The 18,904-nt window shown below is 42.3% G+C and overlaps 1 protein-coding gene and 1 long non-coding RNA gene across 2 annotated transcripts in view; one reads left to right on the top strand and one right to left on the bottom strand.

Annotated features, from left to right (window-relative positions):
* ccdc134 (coiled-coil domain containing 134) overlaps window positions 1-12,205 on the bottom strand; it is a 32,033-nt gene extending 19,828 nt beyond the window's left edge. Inside the window, exons 1-3 of the mRNA XM_070542862.1 lie at window positions 12,116-12,205; window positions 11,712-11,818; window positions 3,616-3,747 (exon numbers count right to left, since the gene is read on the bottom strand). Of these exons, the coding sequence (XP_070398963.1) occupies window positions 3,616-3,747; window positions 11,712-11,796 (217 nt within the window). The 5' untranslated portion in view covers window positions 11,797-11,818; window positions 12,116-12,205. The remainder of the gene's footprint in view (window positions 1-3,615; window positions 3,748-11,711; window positions 11,819-12,115) is intronic.
* Window positions 12,206-14,534: 2,329 nt separating this feature from the next.
* On the top strand, window positions 14,535-16,169 carry LOC129166993 (uncharacterized). Its single transcript, XR_008565867.2, has 2 exons — window positions 14,535-15,823; window positions 15,945-16,169. It is a non-coding gene; the product is annotated as an uncharacterized lncRNA (long non-coding RNA).
* Window positions 16,170-18,904: the final 2,735 nt, after the last annotated feature.

The raw sequence follows: 18,904 nt of genomic DNA on the forward strand, positions 1-18,904 counted from the left end.
TTTCATAGTTGTCATGTCTTATAATTTGTTTAGAAAATAAATTTCTTACTTTTTATAAACTTGACTTTGAATTAATACGAAGTGTACTTACGGCCCCTGAATAAACAAAGAATCCTAATTCTTCAGGTGAAATCTTCGAAGACCAATCAGGTTGGATTTCCATATTTATATAGAAATTTACATCTTATTGGTCGTAAGTAGTATAGTAGATTGAGCTTAAAAAGCACACATATTATCCACTACATGGTGAAAACTAATCTATGAGACAGAGCCATTCCATGCAAATCCAAATATTTCAGCCTTTATTTCTTATAATTGTGATGATTCTGGCTAACAGCTGATCAAAATCTCAGACAATTAGAAATTTGTGAAAAAGTTTAATATTCTAGGCTCAAACTGTCGCACTTTGATCAGATAAGAAGTTGCATCATTTCTGCTGCACAGGAAAAATGGTTCCCCACATTTACCACTGGTGTCTTTAACTAGGAATGACTGAGATGAGACGGACGCATTATAGTCAACCGTGGTCGTTTACAAGATGACTTTGCTGGTCAGCATTTTGTGGACGAGTTGGTTTTATTGTTTGCTGGGACTTGTATTAGTAGAATTTCCCCATAGAAGTATTTGTAAAAGGAAGATTTTAAATCACCTGCTTGTGTTGACATGCCACAATCAAAAAGGGGTTACAGGCTGCAAGACTAACATCGGATATCTACTGGATGTGCAAGCAGAGCGTCATGTAGACGACATTTGCCAGTGAGAGAAAGATGGAAGCCTGTATCCAAAAAGGTCTGTGGTTTAATTTCTGTTCTGTTTACCGCGGCTACGGAGTTTTCACAGGTAATGACATACTTGTTTTTCTAGTTAAAGGTGTGGAACACTGAAAAACCACATTTTAATGATTATTTCTGATTCTAACGGGTCACTCTGAGTTTTTCATTCAGGCTGAACATGAAAATAGTCTCCTACACCTGTCTCCTGCATTAGCTTCTCAGAGTTTCCCCCAGCAAATGAGTAAAGCCTGGCGGCTTCGACCATTGGGGTGGTGGTGGTGGTGTCGCGCGCTCTGTGCCTCAGCGCTCCTCCGTGAGAGCGCCGGGGGGGGTGCACACGTTCTGCTGCTGTTTCTCACCAGTATCAGCTGATGGATGGTTCTAGTTTCGTTGCACCGTTCGTGTCAGCGAACACGGTAGGGTCGGGGAGGGGGCGAGGCATGACGCTTAGGCTGGCAGGTGGGCAAGTAAAGCCTGGAGGCCCGCCAGGCTTATAAAGCGCTGGGGGAGACCCTGGCTTCTGATAGGAAACAGACGGTGAAACTCTAGAATTAGAAAAGCCTGACAGATCTACGTCACACTGTCACTAACATCCATGGACTCACCCATCTTGACTCACGACTGTTGTTGGTTTAGCGTCCAGAAAACAGCAGAGAACGTCTCTGCTAGTAGAAGCTAACTGTTAGCATTAGCAACTCCACCACACAGCAGAACTCCTCCAGGCTTGTGTTATTTGTGGAGATAAAACATCAATGTTGCAGAGCAACCAGAGTCAGTGGTGTTGCTGTTAGCCAGTCAGAGGAGAGATGTCCAAATATCAGGACATAAGACTGCATAACACGCCATCTGAAGCTCAGCTGTAAAGTATGGCACGGTGAGGAGTGAGTACCACCTCACCCCTGCCACATGGACCCAAGGGATAAACCATCAATCCTGCTCAATGGTCAGGTTTCCTGGCGGGGTCACCCATAAAGACAGTGGGAGGGTCAAGGGTCCGGTGGAAAGGCCCCATAGATATGAGGACCACAGATGGCCCATGAGCCACACCTAAGACACCACAGGGTAAGAAAATGTGTGTGTCAATTTAGTCTGTTTACAACATTTCTCATTAAGTACTTAATGCATTTTAATGTTAGGATATAATAACTAATAAATCTGATGCAAAAAGGCTATAATTTAGTCAGTTTGAGACATAATGAGTTACAATTTCCTGTTAGTAGCTAAGCATAATTTACAATTTGTACTTTACGTGCTAAAATACTGCATCTTGCATTACTGAGTAGGACAAATGTTATTTTTTAAAATTTGACCAAAACAGCTTTGGGTTACCTCCCATTGTTAGAACTGGTTTTTGTTGGTCATGATGGGGAAGTCTGAAGTGACAATACTTCCGTTTAGAAGTTTCCACAACACCTTTGCCATTTTACAGCATAACAAATTAACACAACAATGTAAACTTAATATCTTATTATAAGAATAACAGAATTAAAACTTTAAGCAGTTTTTATGTGACAGACCTCAAATGAGTTGAGAAAAACAGAATAAAGTTCTTTAAAGAATTTTAGCAAAGACACAGACATTAAATGTAGAGAACAATCTGGAGCAAAAATGGAGGAAAATAAAGACAAATGAATGAAAAAGAAGTGATGGCGATGTGAGAGACTTCATAAAAGGTCAGCGTAAGAAGTATCAGCTTTGCCCGCGACTATTTTCAACAACACTGGTTTGTATGGAGAGTGACTGGAAGCCAAGTGTGTGAGACTGTAGATGTTAAGACTGAAAACAGCTGAGAGCTGCACATGCAAATGTCACTTGCAGATACAAATAATGTGCATATTCATACTTAGCGTATTTGTACACAAACACTTGAGGAAACGAGAAGCAAAAACACTCACATGACACAACGTGACATCATTGATGTTCACACACAACAGGTGAGGTTTGTTTGTTTGTGTGTGTGTGTGTGTGCATCAGACAGAGGAGCTGATGGTGAAAAAATAATGTTTACACAAGAAAGTCAGATCGATTAAACCCAGCCTCATTTCAACTCTTTGTATTTAGAAACAACACACATGCACGCACGCACGCACACACACACGACACATTTTCCTGCTCTGGGAGCTGCGGTGTGTGCCATCACGCCATCATCCTGTCGCTCCCCTGACTCGGAGCTCTTTACTGAATACTAAATGTAGATCTGGTCCCGTCGACAGTGCCAGATCCAATCTAATCAATCTGATCCGGATGCTGTTCCATCTGTGTTTTCTCACATCTTAAAGCAATCACAGAGACGATGGCAGAGATGTGGTTTGAACGGCATGTTTTAGGGGGAGTAACTGGTGTGATTTTGGTTATGACAATCACCGTGTAGGAAATGTCTGCATCATAATTTACAAGGAAATATTAGTTACCTTTCATTTGTAATGGACTACTTTTCTTTGTGTAGTTATTTTCTCCTAACTGTGTAATTTAGCAGCAGCACTTTTAAGCCTGAAGCTACCACAAGGATTACTGGAATATGATTTATCTTAGCAGGAAGTAACTGCTGCACAAAAATCTTCAAAAGCGGTAAAAATATTCCTGAGAGACAAAGAGACATTTTTCACGACTTAAAGCTTTAGACTGGTATTATTTCAAGATTAAAACAAATAATAAGAAAACAGAACAAGACTTTTAAACAAGTTCACCATCTTTCTGACGACATGATGGTAACTGCTGTAAAAATACAACGCTGAACTGAATGCTTGATTTATTTTCATATGGACTCATTAACCCTGCAGACGTGTGTGACCACTAGACGTCTCATTGGCCGTGACTTTATTCTGTAATGAGACATTTTTACCTGTGTGAGCAGCAGCTCCAGAGCACGTGCTGCCTCGAGGCTGAGCTCCTTCACCCCCCTCATCTCCACTGTCTCCATCACATGGAGCAGGTGTGGCTCCCAGCGCACCACTGTGCTGCTGTGCCTCAGCAGCTGCACACAAACAAACTTATTATTACAAACTATATATTTAGTCGTTACATATGGCTACACGTGCCTTGCAACAGTGTTCACACCCCTTGAACGCCAGTTTTCAGAATTGAATTTGTTTCAAATTTTTGTTTTATCCACTTCACAATTAGTTGATACTTAGTTTTAATCTATCTTAGTAAAAACATGTAAGTTTGTGGTTGTAATGTGTCAAAATGTGTAAAAGTGAAACGAGTATGAGTACTTTTGCAAGCCACTTATAGAAGTGTGCACAAGGTGGTAACGATGATGCCATCAAAAAAGTCACAAGAAGGTTTTTATTCATTCAGATGTCTTCAGACAGCAGGTATTAAATAGCCTGGAGAACTAGACCAAATTCTTGCTTTGCAAAGTTTGGTCTAGGAACGCTCCTTTGGGACCTCCGCAGCCCCTAGCAGCATTCTGGCTGGCCAATCACAGCTCTCTATAGGGGTTTCAATCCTATTGAGCGCTATGATTGGTCCACAATGGTGGGCCAATTAGGGCCCTCTATTCGTCTGATGCGTGGGATGACGCAACAGAGTGGAACAAGATGGTGACAGCCAATGGCGGTTTTAAACGGGGGCCCACAGGGGCCTGGGCCCCTGTAGAACCGGCCCTGGCCCCTGTTATGGCCCCTGTGCTGAAGAGATCGGATTTTTTTTTCGCGCGCTGCCTCGGAGACGGGAACTAATGCGCTGCAGCGTTTCACACGGAGCCTTTAGAGCGCAGCACACTCTGTGGACAGAACTGTTTACCCGGTGGATTTTTGAATAAAAGATTAAAAATAGTTTAAATGGGACCCGAAGAAGTTCTTGAGGACGCCAAACGGAAAAGACGCTAAGAGACGAAGGTAAGCAATACAGTTTATTTTCCTGACATCAATGTTTTGATCGTAGTCGCGCGTTTCTGTCATTTACTTTTAAGTTCCTAACTGAGTCTATCCACAGTTAATACTGATTAGTTTTTCCTTTGTAACATTAACTGTAAAATAAAAATGAAGTTGCTGCATTTTAAGCCTTAGACACGTTGAGATTAGATCACAGTATTCATTTATCTATGACTTTCTCGCAGCACTGACTGGAAGCATCAGCGGGACATTTTGTCCTTTTTTACCGCTGTTAGTAAAGAACAGCGTAGACAGAGAGAGGATGAAAGTCACGAGGGAGCTGAGAAGCAGGATGAAAGAGAGAAGGAGGAGTTGGTTGGAAAGGAAACAGAGAGGTCAGAGGCTGTCCACCCTGAGAGAGGAGGAAGATGTAGGCTGTGAGGGAGAGAGTGAGGAGCAAAAAGAGGGACATCTGCTGTCATGTGCACCGTGTGCACTACCGTCAGGTTTGTGGGTGTAGAACAACCCCTCTGTGTTTGCAGCTCATATTGTGTGTAAAATGCATTTGAGGCATGCTGACTCTGGACCAAAATTTCTGTTGTTTATATTTAATAAATAGATAAAATAAGACTCTGAATTAACTAATTATGACTTTTATCCTCATGCTAACATTTATTTTCTTTCAGATATCAGCAAGTGCAAGGATGACCCACCTACTCAGCATCATTTGAGGACATTTCCAGTGACATTAATAGGAGACAGAAGACGCAGCTTTCAGCCAAGCTGGTATGAAAGTCATCCCTGGGTTGAATATTCTGTTACTATGGACTCTACTTATTGTCATGCATGCAGACATTTAGCCCACCAAGTAGCGCAGGAAGTGTGTTTGACTCTCAGTGTGGATTTAGGAACTGGAAAAAGGCAACAGAGAGGAGGGGGTTTTCAGTACATGCAAAGTCTGAAAGGCATAAGGATTCAATGATAGCGTGGAGGGACTACCAGAGGGCTGTGAAAGCTAATACAACATTGGCTAATATACTCGACAAGGAACACAGTAAAAAGGTTAAAGAAAATCGTGAGTATATCAAAACAATTGGTGAAGTGATTATGCTTACGTGTGTGTGTGTGTGTGTGTGTGTGTTGACTACAAAAAGCAAATTGTATTGTGCACATATTTAATTTGTTTGAATGTTTATTTTTCATATGTACATTTCATATAATCTTCAAATAAAGTCACAAACTATAATAATCAACTAGAATTATTTTTTTATAATTTATTTAAGTCTCGTGTTGCGGTGAAGCATTCAGAATTGTTATCTGAGTACCATAAAAACATGCCAGTTTTACTTTCACAAGTAAACCATTACTGCATTCACTGTAATAGTTTACTTGTTCATTGTCTTTAATTATGAATTTTTTTTTCTTGCGCCCCCATGAAAAAATACTGGCCCCACTGTAGCCCCCCTGGAAAATTTGGTCTAGAACCGCCCCTGGTGACAGCTCATTTGAAATGGCTTTTACATCAATTTTTGACTTTTTGGACTTGGGCTTTATTAGAATCAGGAGCAGAAAGATGCATTTAAGTCCTTTATTTTGAAAAAAGGACGTATTTTCACATTCTTCAATTGCGGACTGCCTCGTTTACCAACATCCATTGCGGTGAGTACGTCACCATGTTCATTGTACAGTAGCATGCAGCGATCTTTTGAAAGACAACAGTAGAACCCGCCCCACCACCAAGAGCCGTCAATGAAGCGTTGCCAGACTAAATAATGTATTTATTTAGTATGGCTTTCCAGGCTAGGTATTAAAACCTTTAACTCTAATTCAGATGGCTACCGGGTGCAAAAAATGCATTTTCTTGTTAAAACCAAAAGTTTTGAAGTATTTTACAGGCTGGTTGTTCCAGACGTATTGGACTGGTTTGGTTTTGAGGTCATCATTGTCACAAGCCACAGAAATAACTGGGACCAATGACCTCCTCCAAGATGTTATTGAGTGACTAAACATGTCTAAAGATTCCTGGTGCCTGGGTATCTAAATCTACATTTACATGTGCCTAATTTCCCCAATCCGATTCAAAATCTCACATCTCTGTTTGCACTAACTGAAATGATCCGATCATGCCGTGAGTATACAAGCAACAAGCATTCAGTCAGATTAAATAGGTTGAGCATGTGCAGAGTTGTCTTTCCCAGAAAAATATTGTAAACAACATTCTCTAGCTTTGTCCGTTAGCTTGCATTTACCCCATTATGAACATTCTTCACATTTTTATCTGTATGCTTTTGTTTTTCCTGATCACTTTAAATAAGCTACAGGCTCAGCGGTGCATAACACTGCTGCTCCTCCGCCACAGGAGAGGAGAGCAGGATAACTTCTGTTTACCTCCCGCCATGTTTTCCACGTCCTGAGTGTCTGCAAAGGCAGAAAGACGTCACTCCAAGGTTGCACACATGCCCAGTGGGCATTATTTTACTCCAACAATCCGAATGGGTGTCAGGGTATCTGCAGGTTTAAGGGAGCCAAATTTAAGACTTTTTAAGACCTTTTTTAAGGCCACTTTGACAAAAATTCAAGCTATTTTTAAAAATTAAATTTAAGCTATAATTTTCAGCTATTGCCTGGAACCGGTGCTAACCACGTCGCAAATGTGGCATTAGCCATCCAGTTACCATTAAACTTGCACTTCCCCATGGCGCAAGCTCCCACTAGCTTAACCAGCTAATGTGCTCATCTAAAAATAGCCCCCTTTCACAACCAACTGAATGTGTACGATTCCGCTTATGCCAACATCGTACACAAAAATGCGGAACACTAGAAATTCATGAAATTTTTTTAGAAATAAAATTGGGTATTGGGTATTTGGTAACTTAAGACCTTTGGAAACTGTACTTAAGGATTATTTGTCATTTTATGGATTTTTAGGGCCTTAAATTTGGAAAAGCAAATTTAACACTTTTTAAGACTTTTTAAGGACCCGCAGATACCCTGGGGTGTGTACATGGACGTCAATTGGAATGATGACCCGACAAACCCACCTCTCTCAATCGGAACAGAATTAAATTCCAATTGGGGTGTATCGGATCAGAATATTCCGATGGGCATGTTTACATGAGGAATTTTAGATCTGATAGGGCATTCATTCCGATTACTTGTGCCCATGTAAACGTAGCTAAAGTTAATTATCTGTCTATCAATGTGAAACTGGTGGCTTTGCTCAAGGTCACCAGAATATCATCCGAGCAGCACAAGCAATTTTAATCTTTCTTTACTTATTCAGGTTCAAAGTTCAGGTATGGTTATGATCTCGGGAGGAAAATGAGATTTACCTCTGGGAGAAAGTAGCTCATTAATTTCATCAGCTGCTGAGCCTGCCTGCAAGTACGTTAATTTACCAAAGATTTATGAAAACTGACTCTCGGCCAGGAACTCCTGTTGAACACTTAATCCTTCTTGTAGGATTTATCATTTTAATAAGAGCCTTGAGTAATAAAGATTTCAGCATTAAAGCAGGTTTGCGGCTGGGGTTTTAGAAACACAGCATTTAGGTTCTGGGGAGTTTGTTTATGAGATGTTGATTAATGCTGTCACATTTTTCTGTCTGTTGTGGGTTATAATGTTTAATGTGGTAATGAGGTAGCTGGAACATTTCAAATCGTGCCTCAGTTATATTTAAGATTTTGGTTTTACCTTTGAGACCATAAAAAAGGCCAGACCATAATCTGAATTAGTGTTGAAGGACAACGTGAGCCTTGGGGGGCTGTGGTTTCATGACACAATATCAGACTCAAATGTTAGAGCGGGTCACTGAAGCTGGACAGAATGGGATCTAATTTAAGAATGTGAATAACTCGGACACGTGTTATGATCCATGAATCTACCCGACATGTCAGCCTAAACTAACCCTTTAATGCTTTAGTTCCATCGGACTACAGCGACACTCGGCTCGTCTTCCTTTGCTCATTTAAACATAAATAAACCAAGCTGACCAAGTCCCACATTCTGTGTTTAAATACCTGAAACTGATGTTAAAACCAGTTTAGTGACAGAAATTCATACTGTTACTGCGCTGCTCCAGATGTTTGATTGACAGATATGTTTTTTGCATTTGCATCCACACACAGTCATTAGTGACATAGCTGCTTATTTTAAGCAAGTCCGCTGCTGATTTGTGAAGTAAAAAAAAAGTACAACAGTTTTACAGTTGATCTCATTGTATATTTTACTTTAACCCTTGATCCTGTGTGAAATGGAAAATAAACGAGAAAATACACTAACCAATCCCAGAATGATTGACCAGCCAACTGATCAGAATAATGTGGATGAAAACGTTTTTCATCCATCCATTATCATCCGCTTATCTGGAGTTGGGTCGCGGGGGCAGAAGCCTAAGCAGGGAGGCCCAGACTTCCTTTTCCCCAGCCACCTGGGCCAGCTCCTCCGGGGGAATCCCAAGCTGTTCCCTGGCCAGGTGAGAGACATAGTCCCTCCAGCGAGTCCTGGGTCTATCTTCCTTCAGGTCTCCTCCCAGTTAGACAAGCATGGAAAACCTCACCAGGGAGGCGTCCAGGAGGCCTCCTCACCAGATGCCCGAGCCACCTCAACTGGCTCCTCTTGAAGTGGAGGAGCAGCAGATCTACTCTGAGTTCCTCCCAGATTACAGAGCTTCTCGCCCTATCTCTAAGGGAGAGCCCATCCACCCTGCGGAGAAAACTCATTTTGGCCGCTTGTATCTGCGATCTCGTTCTTTCAGTCACTACCCAAAGCTCATGACCATAGGTGAGGGTAGGAACGAAGACCGATTGGTAAATCGCGAGCTTCGCCTTCTGACTCAGCTCTCTCTTCACCACGACAGACCGGTACAACGCCTGCATCACCGCAGATGCAGAACCAATCCGCCTATCCATCTCACGCTCCAGTTTTCCCTCACTCGTGAACAAGACCCCGAGATACTTAAACTCCTCCACTTGGGGCAGGACCTTGACATTTTTCATAAGCTGGGTTAAGCCTCAGGAGGTGCATTCTCCCAAAGTCGACATCACAGCGATGTGACGAGGGCGGTCCACATTCAAAGGGTCTTCCAAATGCTGCCAACAAATGTATCCTACTTTTCCCAGACATGAAGGACAGGTCTAGGGTTTTCTTCGTTGTCCACCATATTCCAAAGTTTGACTGCTTGCTGAACGGGAGATTTTAGTTTTTCCGTAACAGTGGCGAACGAAGCGTGACAGGATTACAGATTTAAATATGAGCATAATAAAATCTGGCTGTACAAAACTGATAGCTTAACCCTCCCACTGTCTTTATGGGTGACCCCGCGAGGAAAGTTGACCATTGAGCAGGGTTGATGGTTTATCCCTTGAGGTCCACGTGGCAGGGGTGAGGTGGTACTCACTCCTCACCCCTGCCACATGGACCCAACCCAGGGTTGATAAACCACCAACCCTGCTCAATGGTCAACTTTCCTCGCGGGGTCACCCATAAAGACAGTGGGAGGGTTAAAGCTGTTGTGTTGCTAGGCAACAGGACACACACCATCAGCTAAACATCCATTTAGCACATGAAATTGGACAAACTAGACTAGAAATGAAGTGAACAATCTAATTTTACTACAAAAATCTTCAGGACCGTTGCCGTTGTGCATTATTTATAACTTCTGCTTAAGTGATTATTACAATTATCCTTTTCTGACCTGTTGGATGGAAAACTGCTCCTAATCATTCTGTTGCTAAGTAAGAAGCAGTCATGTGATTTCAACATACAGACGTGTTTCTAGTTTCAACCAGTTTGTGTGTTCTGTTACGAGTAAGCCGACGCCAGTTTGTTTTGACTTTGTTCCTGATGACTCGTCGACGAAAAGCCTAAAACTCCTCAGCAGACTGGAATCTTCCCGTTAGCGTTCTGGCTCTCACTACAGGTAATTGTCCCCGGTCTGTCTCTTCTTCCTAAAATCTGTTTTTGACGCTTCATAAAAATAAAGTCAGACAAGAACAACCGAGTCGGCCGTGCCCTCCCCTTTGCCTGGTTAGGCTTCTCTTTTCTTGGTACCGACTCCCACTTCACTCACCAACTGGCTCTGTGACTACCTCCTTTACCGGAGCAGAGGTGGATCGGGTTCCTTCAGCATCAAACGTGTCACGTGTGTGATTTTGGAGCACGAAGAAAGCATCTTAAGACATGCAGGGCTTCCCCCAGCACTTTATACAGGGCTGCATGGTGGCGCAGTGGTTAGCACTGTTGCCTCGCAGACGAAGGTTGCAGGTTCGAAACTCGGCTGCAGCCTTTCTGCGTGGAGTTGCGTGTTCTCCCCATGCATGTGTGGGTTTCCTCCGGGTACTTCAGTTTCCCCCACAGATCACCCTATAGGTTATAAATTGTAAGTCACTTTGGATAAAAGCGTCTGCTAAATGAATAAGCATAAGCATAAAGCTGGCGGCCCACCAGGCTAAGCGTCATGCCCTGCCCCCCTCCCCGACACGAACGGCGCAACGAAACTAGAGCCCTCCATCATCTGATACTGGTGAGAAGCAGCAGCGGAACGTGTGCAACCCCCCCACCCCCGCTCTCATGGAGAAGCGCCGCGGGATGGAGCGCGTGACCACCCCCTCCACGGCCGAAGCCGCCAGGCTTAAGACATTTTCTGGGGGAAACCCTGGACACATTACATGATTCAACGGTGCAGAATCCTCTGTTTGGTTTTTATAATTCCTATTTTTGGAGCCAGTTCGTGGCTTTTCATCATCATCATCATGAAACTTGTTTTGAATTTTACTGATTTGGTTCCTGCTTCTGCATTAGCCTATAACTTGCGTGTAGTCCTGCATTCCTCTAGAAGGTTTAGACAAAAGGCCTTAAGTCATGTAGGAAATCCCGGACATGGTGGCTCACAGGAACCCAGTTCCCACCCAGCATTCACTGAATGTGGACGTGTTTGGAAGCAGTGCTCCAACAGAAAACACTCTTCTGTAATTGCAATGTGTCGTCTTGTGTTTGTCTTCATTACTCCTCTGATCTAAACGGCTTTAAATGATTATCCTCATTACTGTTCTGTATCAAACATTCATTATAGCTCAAAGGCATTTGAGAGATTATCCTCGATGGGAGTAAAATATCTCACCAGTGTGATGAATCTCAGGAGGGCCGGATGCAGAAAGGAGCTTTCCCCTGAGCTGAGCAGGCTCTGCAGGAGGATTCGAAACCATGGCTGACACGCTGCGTATTTGGCTAACAGAGACAAGTGACAAACACAATTATATTGGCTCTTTGTTCTAAATCTACCTACAGTCTGAAAACTGGTAATACATCCAAACACAGAACACCAGAACAGAAGTCATGAGGAAAACTTAAATACTTTTATTAAAAACCGTGCAAAAATATTCAAGTAAAAGCATTTCTGTTATTATTAAAGTGGAAACAGCACACGTTTATAAACAATAACAGTTTTCCATTCAGAAATCACTAAACTACTAAATGCATGTCACTCCAGCTGCTCATAAGTCTCACTTTCAGCCTGTTTGGTACCTGTAACGGGACTTCTTCTTCTAAGGAAGCTCATAAGGGAGCTCAGACAGCCAACGGAGGTTTGCAACAACAACTCGTGTTTCTAAAAGGGAAGAGAATCAGAAACACAACATGAGCCTTAGAATATTCAGCTCTTAGCGTATAAAAAACATGTTTTCTTTGCGATTTGAAACTTTACAAAAGCAACTTCCAAACACAAATGGTCTCTGAGGGCTGTTGCAAGCTTCAGGAAGCCAATATTCTTAATTTATCCTGCAGAACGTCACGAGTCCTTAAAGCTGCAGGAGTCGCAGGACTTCTTATCTATCCTCTTTGAATAAAGTTTATCTTCCCTGGCTCGTATAATGACTTTAAAACTTCACAAGTTCATATATTGTGGAATGAACAATATGTTTAAATCCAAAGTGTTTTAATAATGTGTCCTATACTTTACATTAATGAATGATGGGTTAAAATGAATATTTTTCCTGTAATGATTCATTTCAGATCTTAAATTACACCAGATTAGTATTTGAGTGAAAGTAAACGGTTTGTTGCTGATTAACACACACATACTAATGAGCTCAAATCAATATGTGGCTTCTAAAGAAGTAATTCAAGGGGAATAGTTATTCTGCATTAATAACCAAAAATATTTTGTTCTGGTTTTATGTAAATGAACACCAAACTCCACATGTTAATAGAGCCTAAACAACAATCAATTAACCACTTGTAAGCAAGAACATGTTCCCCATTCTAAAGTCAGATTTTGTTCGTACCTAATTACTAGTAGTTTTGTATTAATTAACCATTTAAAGGCAAGAATAAGTTCCCCTTGAATTACTTCTTTAAAAGCCACATATTGATCTGAGCTAATTAGTATGTGAGTTAATCAGCAACAAACCATTATGAATGGCTTATTTAGATAAAACTCTTAATTTATGACTTGTTAATATTTGAATTACAGCATTAGTAATAAGCTCTTAATAAGTGCTTAATAATGACTAGTTCAGACTTAGTAGGCCGCTGATATGCACATTAATTGGCAGCTAATTAATGGAAAAATTGTGTTCCCTAAACTTAAATGTAACCATATTTTTTTAAATAATAACTTTTGAAACATTCCTTAAATTATCATCGTCCCAAACTGACGACATTTAAATCTCAATACATGGGCTTGTATAGGTTTCTCTGGTAAAGGAAACCACCCACTTACCTTGTTAACGTTAATACCATCTATAGTATCTAGACATAAACAGAACCCACGCATCAAACACTGATTTGTCCAACCAACATTTTTTATTTCCAAACTTTGTAAAGTTTTAAAACAATTATCAAAAGCAGGTTTAACTGAGTCTCTGAAGCCAAAGCTTGTTAAATTTATACTTCCATTGACATAAAAAGCTAGTTTGATTTTAAACAAGCCGTTTCAGGAGCAGAGTAACTGGAATCCTTCATGGAGAAGCTTGAATTGAGCGCTTTGGGCTTCCTGACAGGGTTGCGGAAGGCGCTTTATAAATAAAGCTTTGATTGATTGATTGATTGAATGTCTGCTGGTAAGTTTAATCTAATACAGCGGCTGTAACATGTTGTAGTTCTGTCCCAGTGAAGTAAAACCCAAAGTACTCAGGCAGAACTACAACTATAAGGAACGAAAAAAATCCCACAAAATGTTTTTTTAAGAAAAAAGCAAATAATGAGTAAACATGCAGAACTGAGATGTGAATAAATGTTATTTTATCACTTTTTATGGGAAATCTGGATTTATTTAAGATTTCCGAGAGCAGAAGTTCAATGAAAAACCATTTTTTCTTTATTCTTTTTTAAATATGATCGGTCACTCTGAGTTTCACATGCATGAAGAACATTAAAATTGCCTTCTAGCTCCATCGCCTGAATTAGCAGTCAGAAAAGTAAGTAGACGAGGAAACGGTCAGGCCCTTCCACGCCACAGAGAAATGGGTTTATGGCCTCAAACACCTTCGCTTGCAACCTCAGAGAGCTGTGTTGATTTAGCAGCCAGGAGAGAGCAGAGCACGTCTAGGCTAGTAGAAGCTAACCATTAGCATTAGCAACTCCACCACACGGCAGAACTTTTTCAGGTTATTTGTGGAGATAAAACATCAATGTTGGCGAGTGAACAGTCAGTGATTGCGTTGCTATTAGCCAATGAGAAGAGACATGTTCACATATCATGAATAATAATGAGTTAGACGCCAAACTCACGGTTTTCTGCTTCCTAAAAGAGGAGCGCCAGAGCTGTTTATCCACAAAAATGAATCACAAGGCTTTGTTGCTACAAGAGACCACTGCAAATATATTGATGTTTATGTATTTAGCAGACGCTTTTGTCCAAAGCGACTTACATGTGATAATCGGCATATTGCCCTTGAGGCTAACAACAACAATAACAACAACTTGACATCAATCATGAAGAGGAGGGAACAAGGAGTAGACGGTAGAGAGGGGGGACGGGTGCAGGGAGGGTGCTAGTTTAGAAGATGCTCTCTGAAGAGCAGGGTCTTCAGGAGTTTCTTGAAAATTGAAAATGAAGCCGCTGTTCTGGTAGTGCTTGGAAGGTCGTTCCACATTTGTGGAACGATGCATGAGAAGAGTCTGGATTGTCCTGAGCGTGGTGTAGGCACTGCTAGCCGACGATCCTGTGATGACCGGAGCGGCCGGGCCGAGACGTAAGCCTTTGCAAGAGGATTCAGGTAGATGGGAGCCGTACCATCTCGGACTTTGTATGCTAGTGTTAGCAATTTGAATTTGATGCGTGCTGCTAGCGGTAGCCAGTGGAGCTCAATGAACAGAGGGGTGATGTGTGCTCTTTTTGGCTGATTGAAGACCAGACGCGCCGCTGCGTTCTGGACCATTTGAAGAGGTCTCACAGTACAGCCTGTAAGACCAGTTAGAAGGGCATTGCAGTAATCGAGGCGGGAGATGACAGTAGATTGCACCACGAGCTGGGCGGCATGTTGTATTAGGTATGGTCTGATCTTTCGTATGTTATACAGCGCAAAGCGGCATGGACGCTGAAATTACAGGTGTGGGCCCACTTTAAAGAACAAGTCACCCACTACCAGAGTATTACTCCACTCCCACTTCCTGTTTGAAAAATGCAACAAATGCTGTTGCCTAGCAGACCGAGAGGGTGGAGCCGCTAACAAATACACACACTCACGACATTGTGGCTGCATCTCAATTCAGGGTCTGCATCCTACGTCGGCCGGATTCGTCGGCCGGTTACGTCACAGCGCCGCGACTAGGCCTGTCCCAATTCGAAGACTCCTTCAAATGTGGTCGACGAATCCGGCCTTCTTTTTGCCTGAATGAAGGATGGGTCCGGTGTATCCATCAATGGGTAGCATTTCCCAAGATGCCTTGCGGGCCGGCCGGTAGAAAAACGGCGGACAGTGAAGCGGGAGCTGTTGGAGAGGATTGCGCATATAAATGTCAGTATAAACTTGAAAACTGTTAGGTTATGGACTTTTGGTGATACATGAACGTTATTTTAGTTAGAAATGTTACAGTAAAAGTGCTTGTATTGCAGTCTCGGCTCGTATGTTCGGCCGCTCGGTGTCGTACTTCTCCCGCTTCGTTTCCCCCCTGATTTTAATAGAAGTTTGTATTTTAGGTACAAGAGAAAACCAGGGAATTTATTAAGCTTAGGGAGGAGATGGACCACATGATCACTGGAGCAAAGTATTCGGCGGCTGTGGCATGGAGGTACAATAACATCTCATATTTTAAAAACTCGTTTGAGTTTATTGTTTTCTGTGAAAACATGAAAGGAATAACCCGTTGTCCTCTTTTCTCTTCCTGTTTCTTTTCTTACATGTTTGTTAAGACTATTCTGGAGAAAATGGGCATCCAGGGGAAGGTGCCAGCGATGACCAGCTTCTGGAGCTGATCAGGGAGGACATGAGGCTGCAGAGGGAGGCAGAGCAGCAGAGGGCACAGGAGAGAACGGAGAATTTTGACAGCTTTTTACTTTGCTAGAAAAAAATGGTTAATAAAGATTAAACATGTACATATAAAAGAAATATCTAAATAAAATCAGTTCTGCATTAAACTCTTGAATTTTATTTTGGTTTACAAATGAGAATTGTTTACTAGAGGGTATCCCGCTGGGTCTGAAAAGTCTTAAAAGGTGATAAATCGGTTTTGGTCAAATGAAGACCCTTAGAAAGTATTAAAAACTATTATCACATCTTTGCTCAGGCTCAGCTTGTCGAAAGTATTTCCTCTGAATTAGCTCTCCAACGGTCAAGGAAATGATTAAAGATCTAAATAAAACTTCGAGCTCCATCGTTTAAAGTTCCTTCTCCCTTCTGCTCAGCGGTTCCACGGTTGCTAGGCGACGGAACGTTCGCCGAGGGAGAGGCGGGAATTCATGAAGGCTAGGCCTGTCCAAATTCACAGCTGTTAACATCCGGTCTACTCGGCCAACGGAGGACCCAGCCCACGTCGGCCGAGTAGGCTGGGTCCTTCGAAGGATGCAGACCCTGAATTGAGACACAGCCTGTGACATCATAATGTACCAGTTTACATCATAGCATACCTCTTAGCCAATAGCGATGGCAGATTTAAATTCAAATGCAGTGCAGAGTTTTTACCTGACAACGGCACAACACTGACAGTTTTAGGCAGAAAATTAAAATTTTAACTAAAATGCACTAAAGTGCAAAACTATCAACTACACGTGTCTGCAGCACGATTAGACACACATTTATATCGTTTATCAGAAAAAAATAGTTGATTTGGGGGTGACTTGCTCTTTAAGGTAAATGTAGAATGCAGGGCTTTTGTGACTTTTAAGGCCCAGCTGAATCTACCGTGCTGCCATGGCGATGCCTCATTTTGACAACAGTGTGAAACCAAAGCGACAATAACAGATGGCAAACTGGGATGACCTGATGTGTCTTGAATGCAACGTTTGCCACTAGATTTTTTGGGAAGCTGTCAGCTGAAGCAGATGAGCGAGTCTCAAGCTTCCATAAAACACAGATTTAACAATGTACCGGCCTATCATGAAAGGAAATGATTCTGCACAGAGGAACGATGTTGCTGTTATGCATTCTGATGTGATGCTGTTTTGCATAAAACTGCCATACTGTTGTAAATCACAGGAACCACAGTAATGTGGCGCGTGCCTGTGTATATATGTCGATGCTGTGTGTACTGGCTTGGCAGAAAGTGACAAAGCAACAGATGTAGAGGGAGCAGCAACGCAGACACACGGGCACATGCTCACCAGCGGACAGAGACACATTCAGGAACAAAAGAGAGAACAAGATGACACTGGGGAGGGTGACCAATGCATGTGTCTCCCACAGCGTCAGAGCTGGCAGTGAGCTGTGTAGTGTCCAAAAATACTCAAGACAGCCCGGGTGGATATATAAAATGACAACAGAGAGTTCTACCCTAATCCATAAGCAGAGAGGAGGAAATTACAACAAAATGAGTGGAAGAGGGGAGGGGGAGGTTAGAGCAGGAGCAGGTGAGAGGGACACAGGAAAAGAGAGTCAAGAAGGGAGATAAGCTGCAGCGCTCCCTTCGACAGCTAAACCGAAGAATCAAAAGGAAACAGAGCCAAATCCAGGAGAAGAGCTCAGGGAGCTGTTCCTGATATCAGCTACAGAACAGCAGACTACACGGCACCGCAGCTCAGCTCAGCTCAAAACGACGCCCTTCTACAGAAATGAGAGCAAAATGAAACCAGAGGCTGGCCTACGGTGGCCACGGGTCACAGAGTAGAGCCAGAACAGGACCAGTTCACCTCTAGGCTCATTTACAATCAAACAGAGAAGTTTTACACCAAATACTAACAGACTGCTGCCACTGGAATAATTTTGATCCTGAGCCTTGTTAAAATGACGACTACTGAACAGGATCCACGATTCCTAACAGATCATTCTGGCATTACGTTCATGGTGACTGTACTGGGGAGTAGGAGTCCAGCTTACATCACTAAACACTTGTTCCCCACAGGTAACGACACACAGTGCTGCTCTACAACAACTCACCCGCTTGTGATGTAAAACCCATACGCCTAAAGCAACAGCAAAAGCTAAAGAGCCTGCTGCACCAGGAGTCACAACCTAACAGGTCAAAGACCACGACTCCACATAATCTATTGACTAAGGACTTCGACTCACATTAGCTTCACAGTGAGCTGCCCTTAACTTGAAGGAAAACCCAGGTCATTTTAAAGTGTGTGTGTGTGAAGGTTCTAGTTATTTTATCCCTGGACCACCTGTTAGAATAGAATACAAAGCTTTATTTGTCATTGCTCAATAGAAGGTCAGGTCATATGTGCAAAACTGCAAGGCTGCTTCAAGGTGCTGATCTATTTATGTGTAAATTAAAAACTCAACTACAAACGAAAGCATAATATTGCGCATAGGTTGTATTTGTTGGGTGGCTGAGTTAAATGAGCCAGATCAAGCCATTTTAAACCTTTGACAGCAAAGGTAGACACGGTCCTTGATCAAATGTTACCAATGGCACCACTGGGATGTCATTTTATCTTAAATAAGAATTACTTTCTTCAGCCTGAATTTGTATCTGGAAGTTAAACGGTCTGTTTCAGTGAGGCTCCGCCCACAAGCCCACTCCGACAAAACGTGCCTTCAACAGCGTCGTAGGTCAAGTCAATTGTATTAATTATGGTAGTCCAGCAGTTGAAGCTTCCACGCAGGCACTCCAACCACTGGGCTACCAAGTCTGTTATGGGCTCGACACACGGGAGGCAACATCACCTCTCCTAAATTCATTTTCAATGAGACATGCGCGACAAAGCGATAA

Source organism: Nothobranchius furzeri, chromosome 12, assembly GCF_043380555.1.
Source record: "Nothobranchius furzeri strain GRZ-AD chromosome 12, NfurGRZ-RIMD1, whole genome shotgun sequence".
NCBI lineage: Eukaryota > Metazoa > Chordata > Actinopteri > Cyprinodontiformes > Nothobranchiidae > Nothobranchius > Nothobranchius furzeri.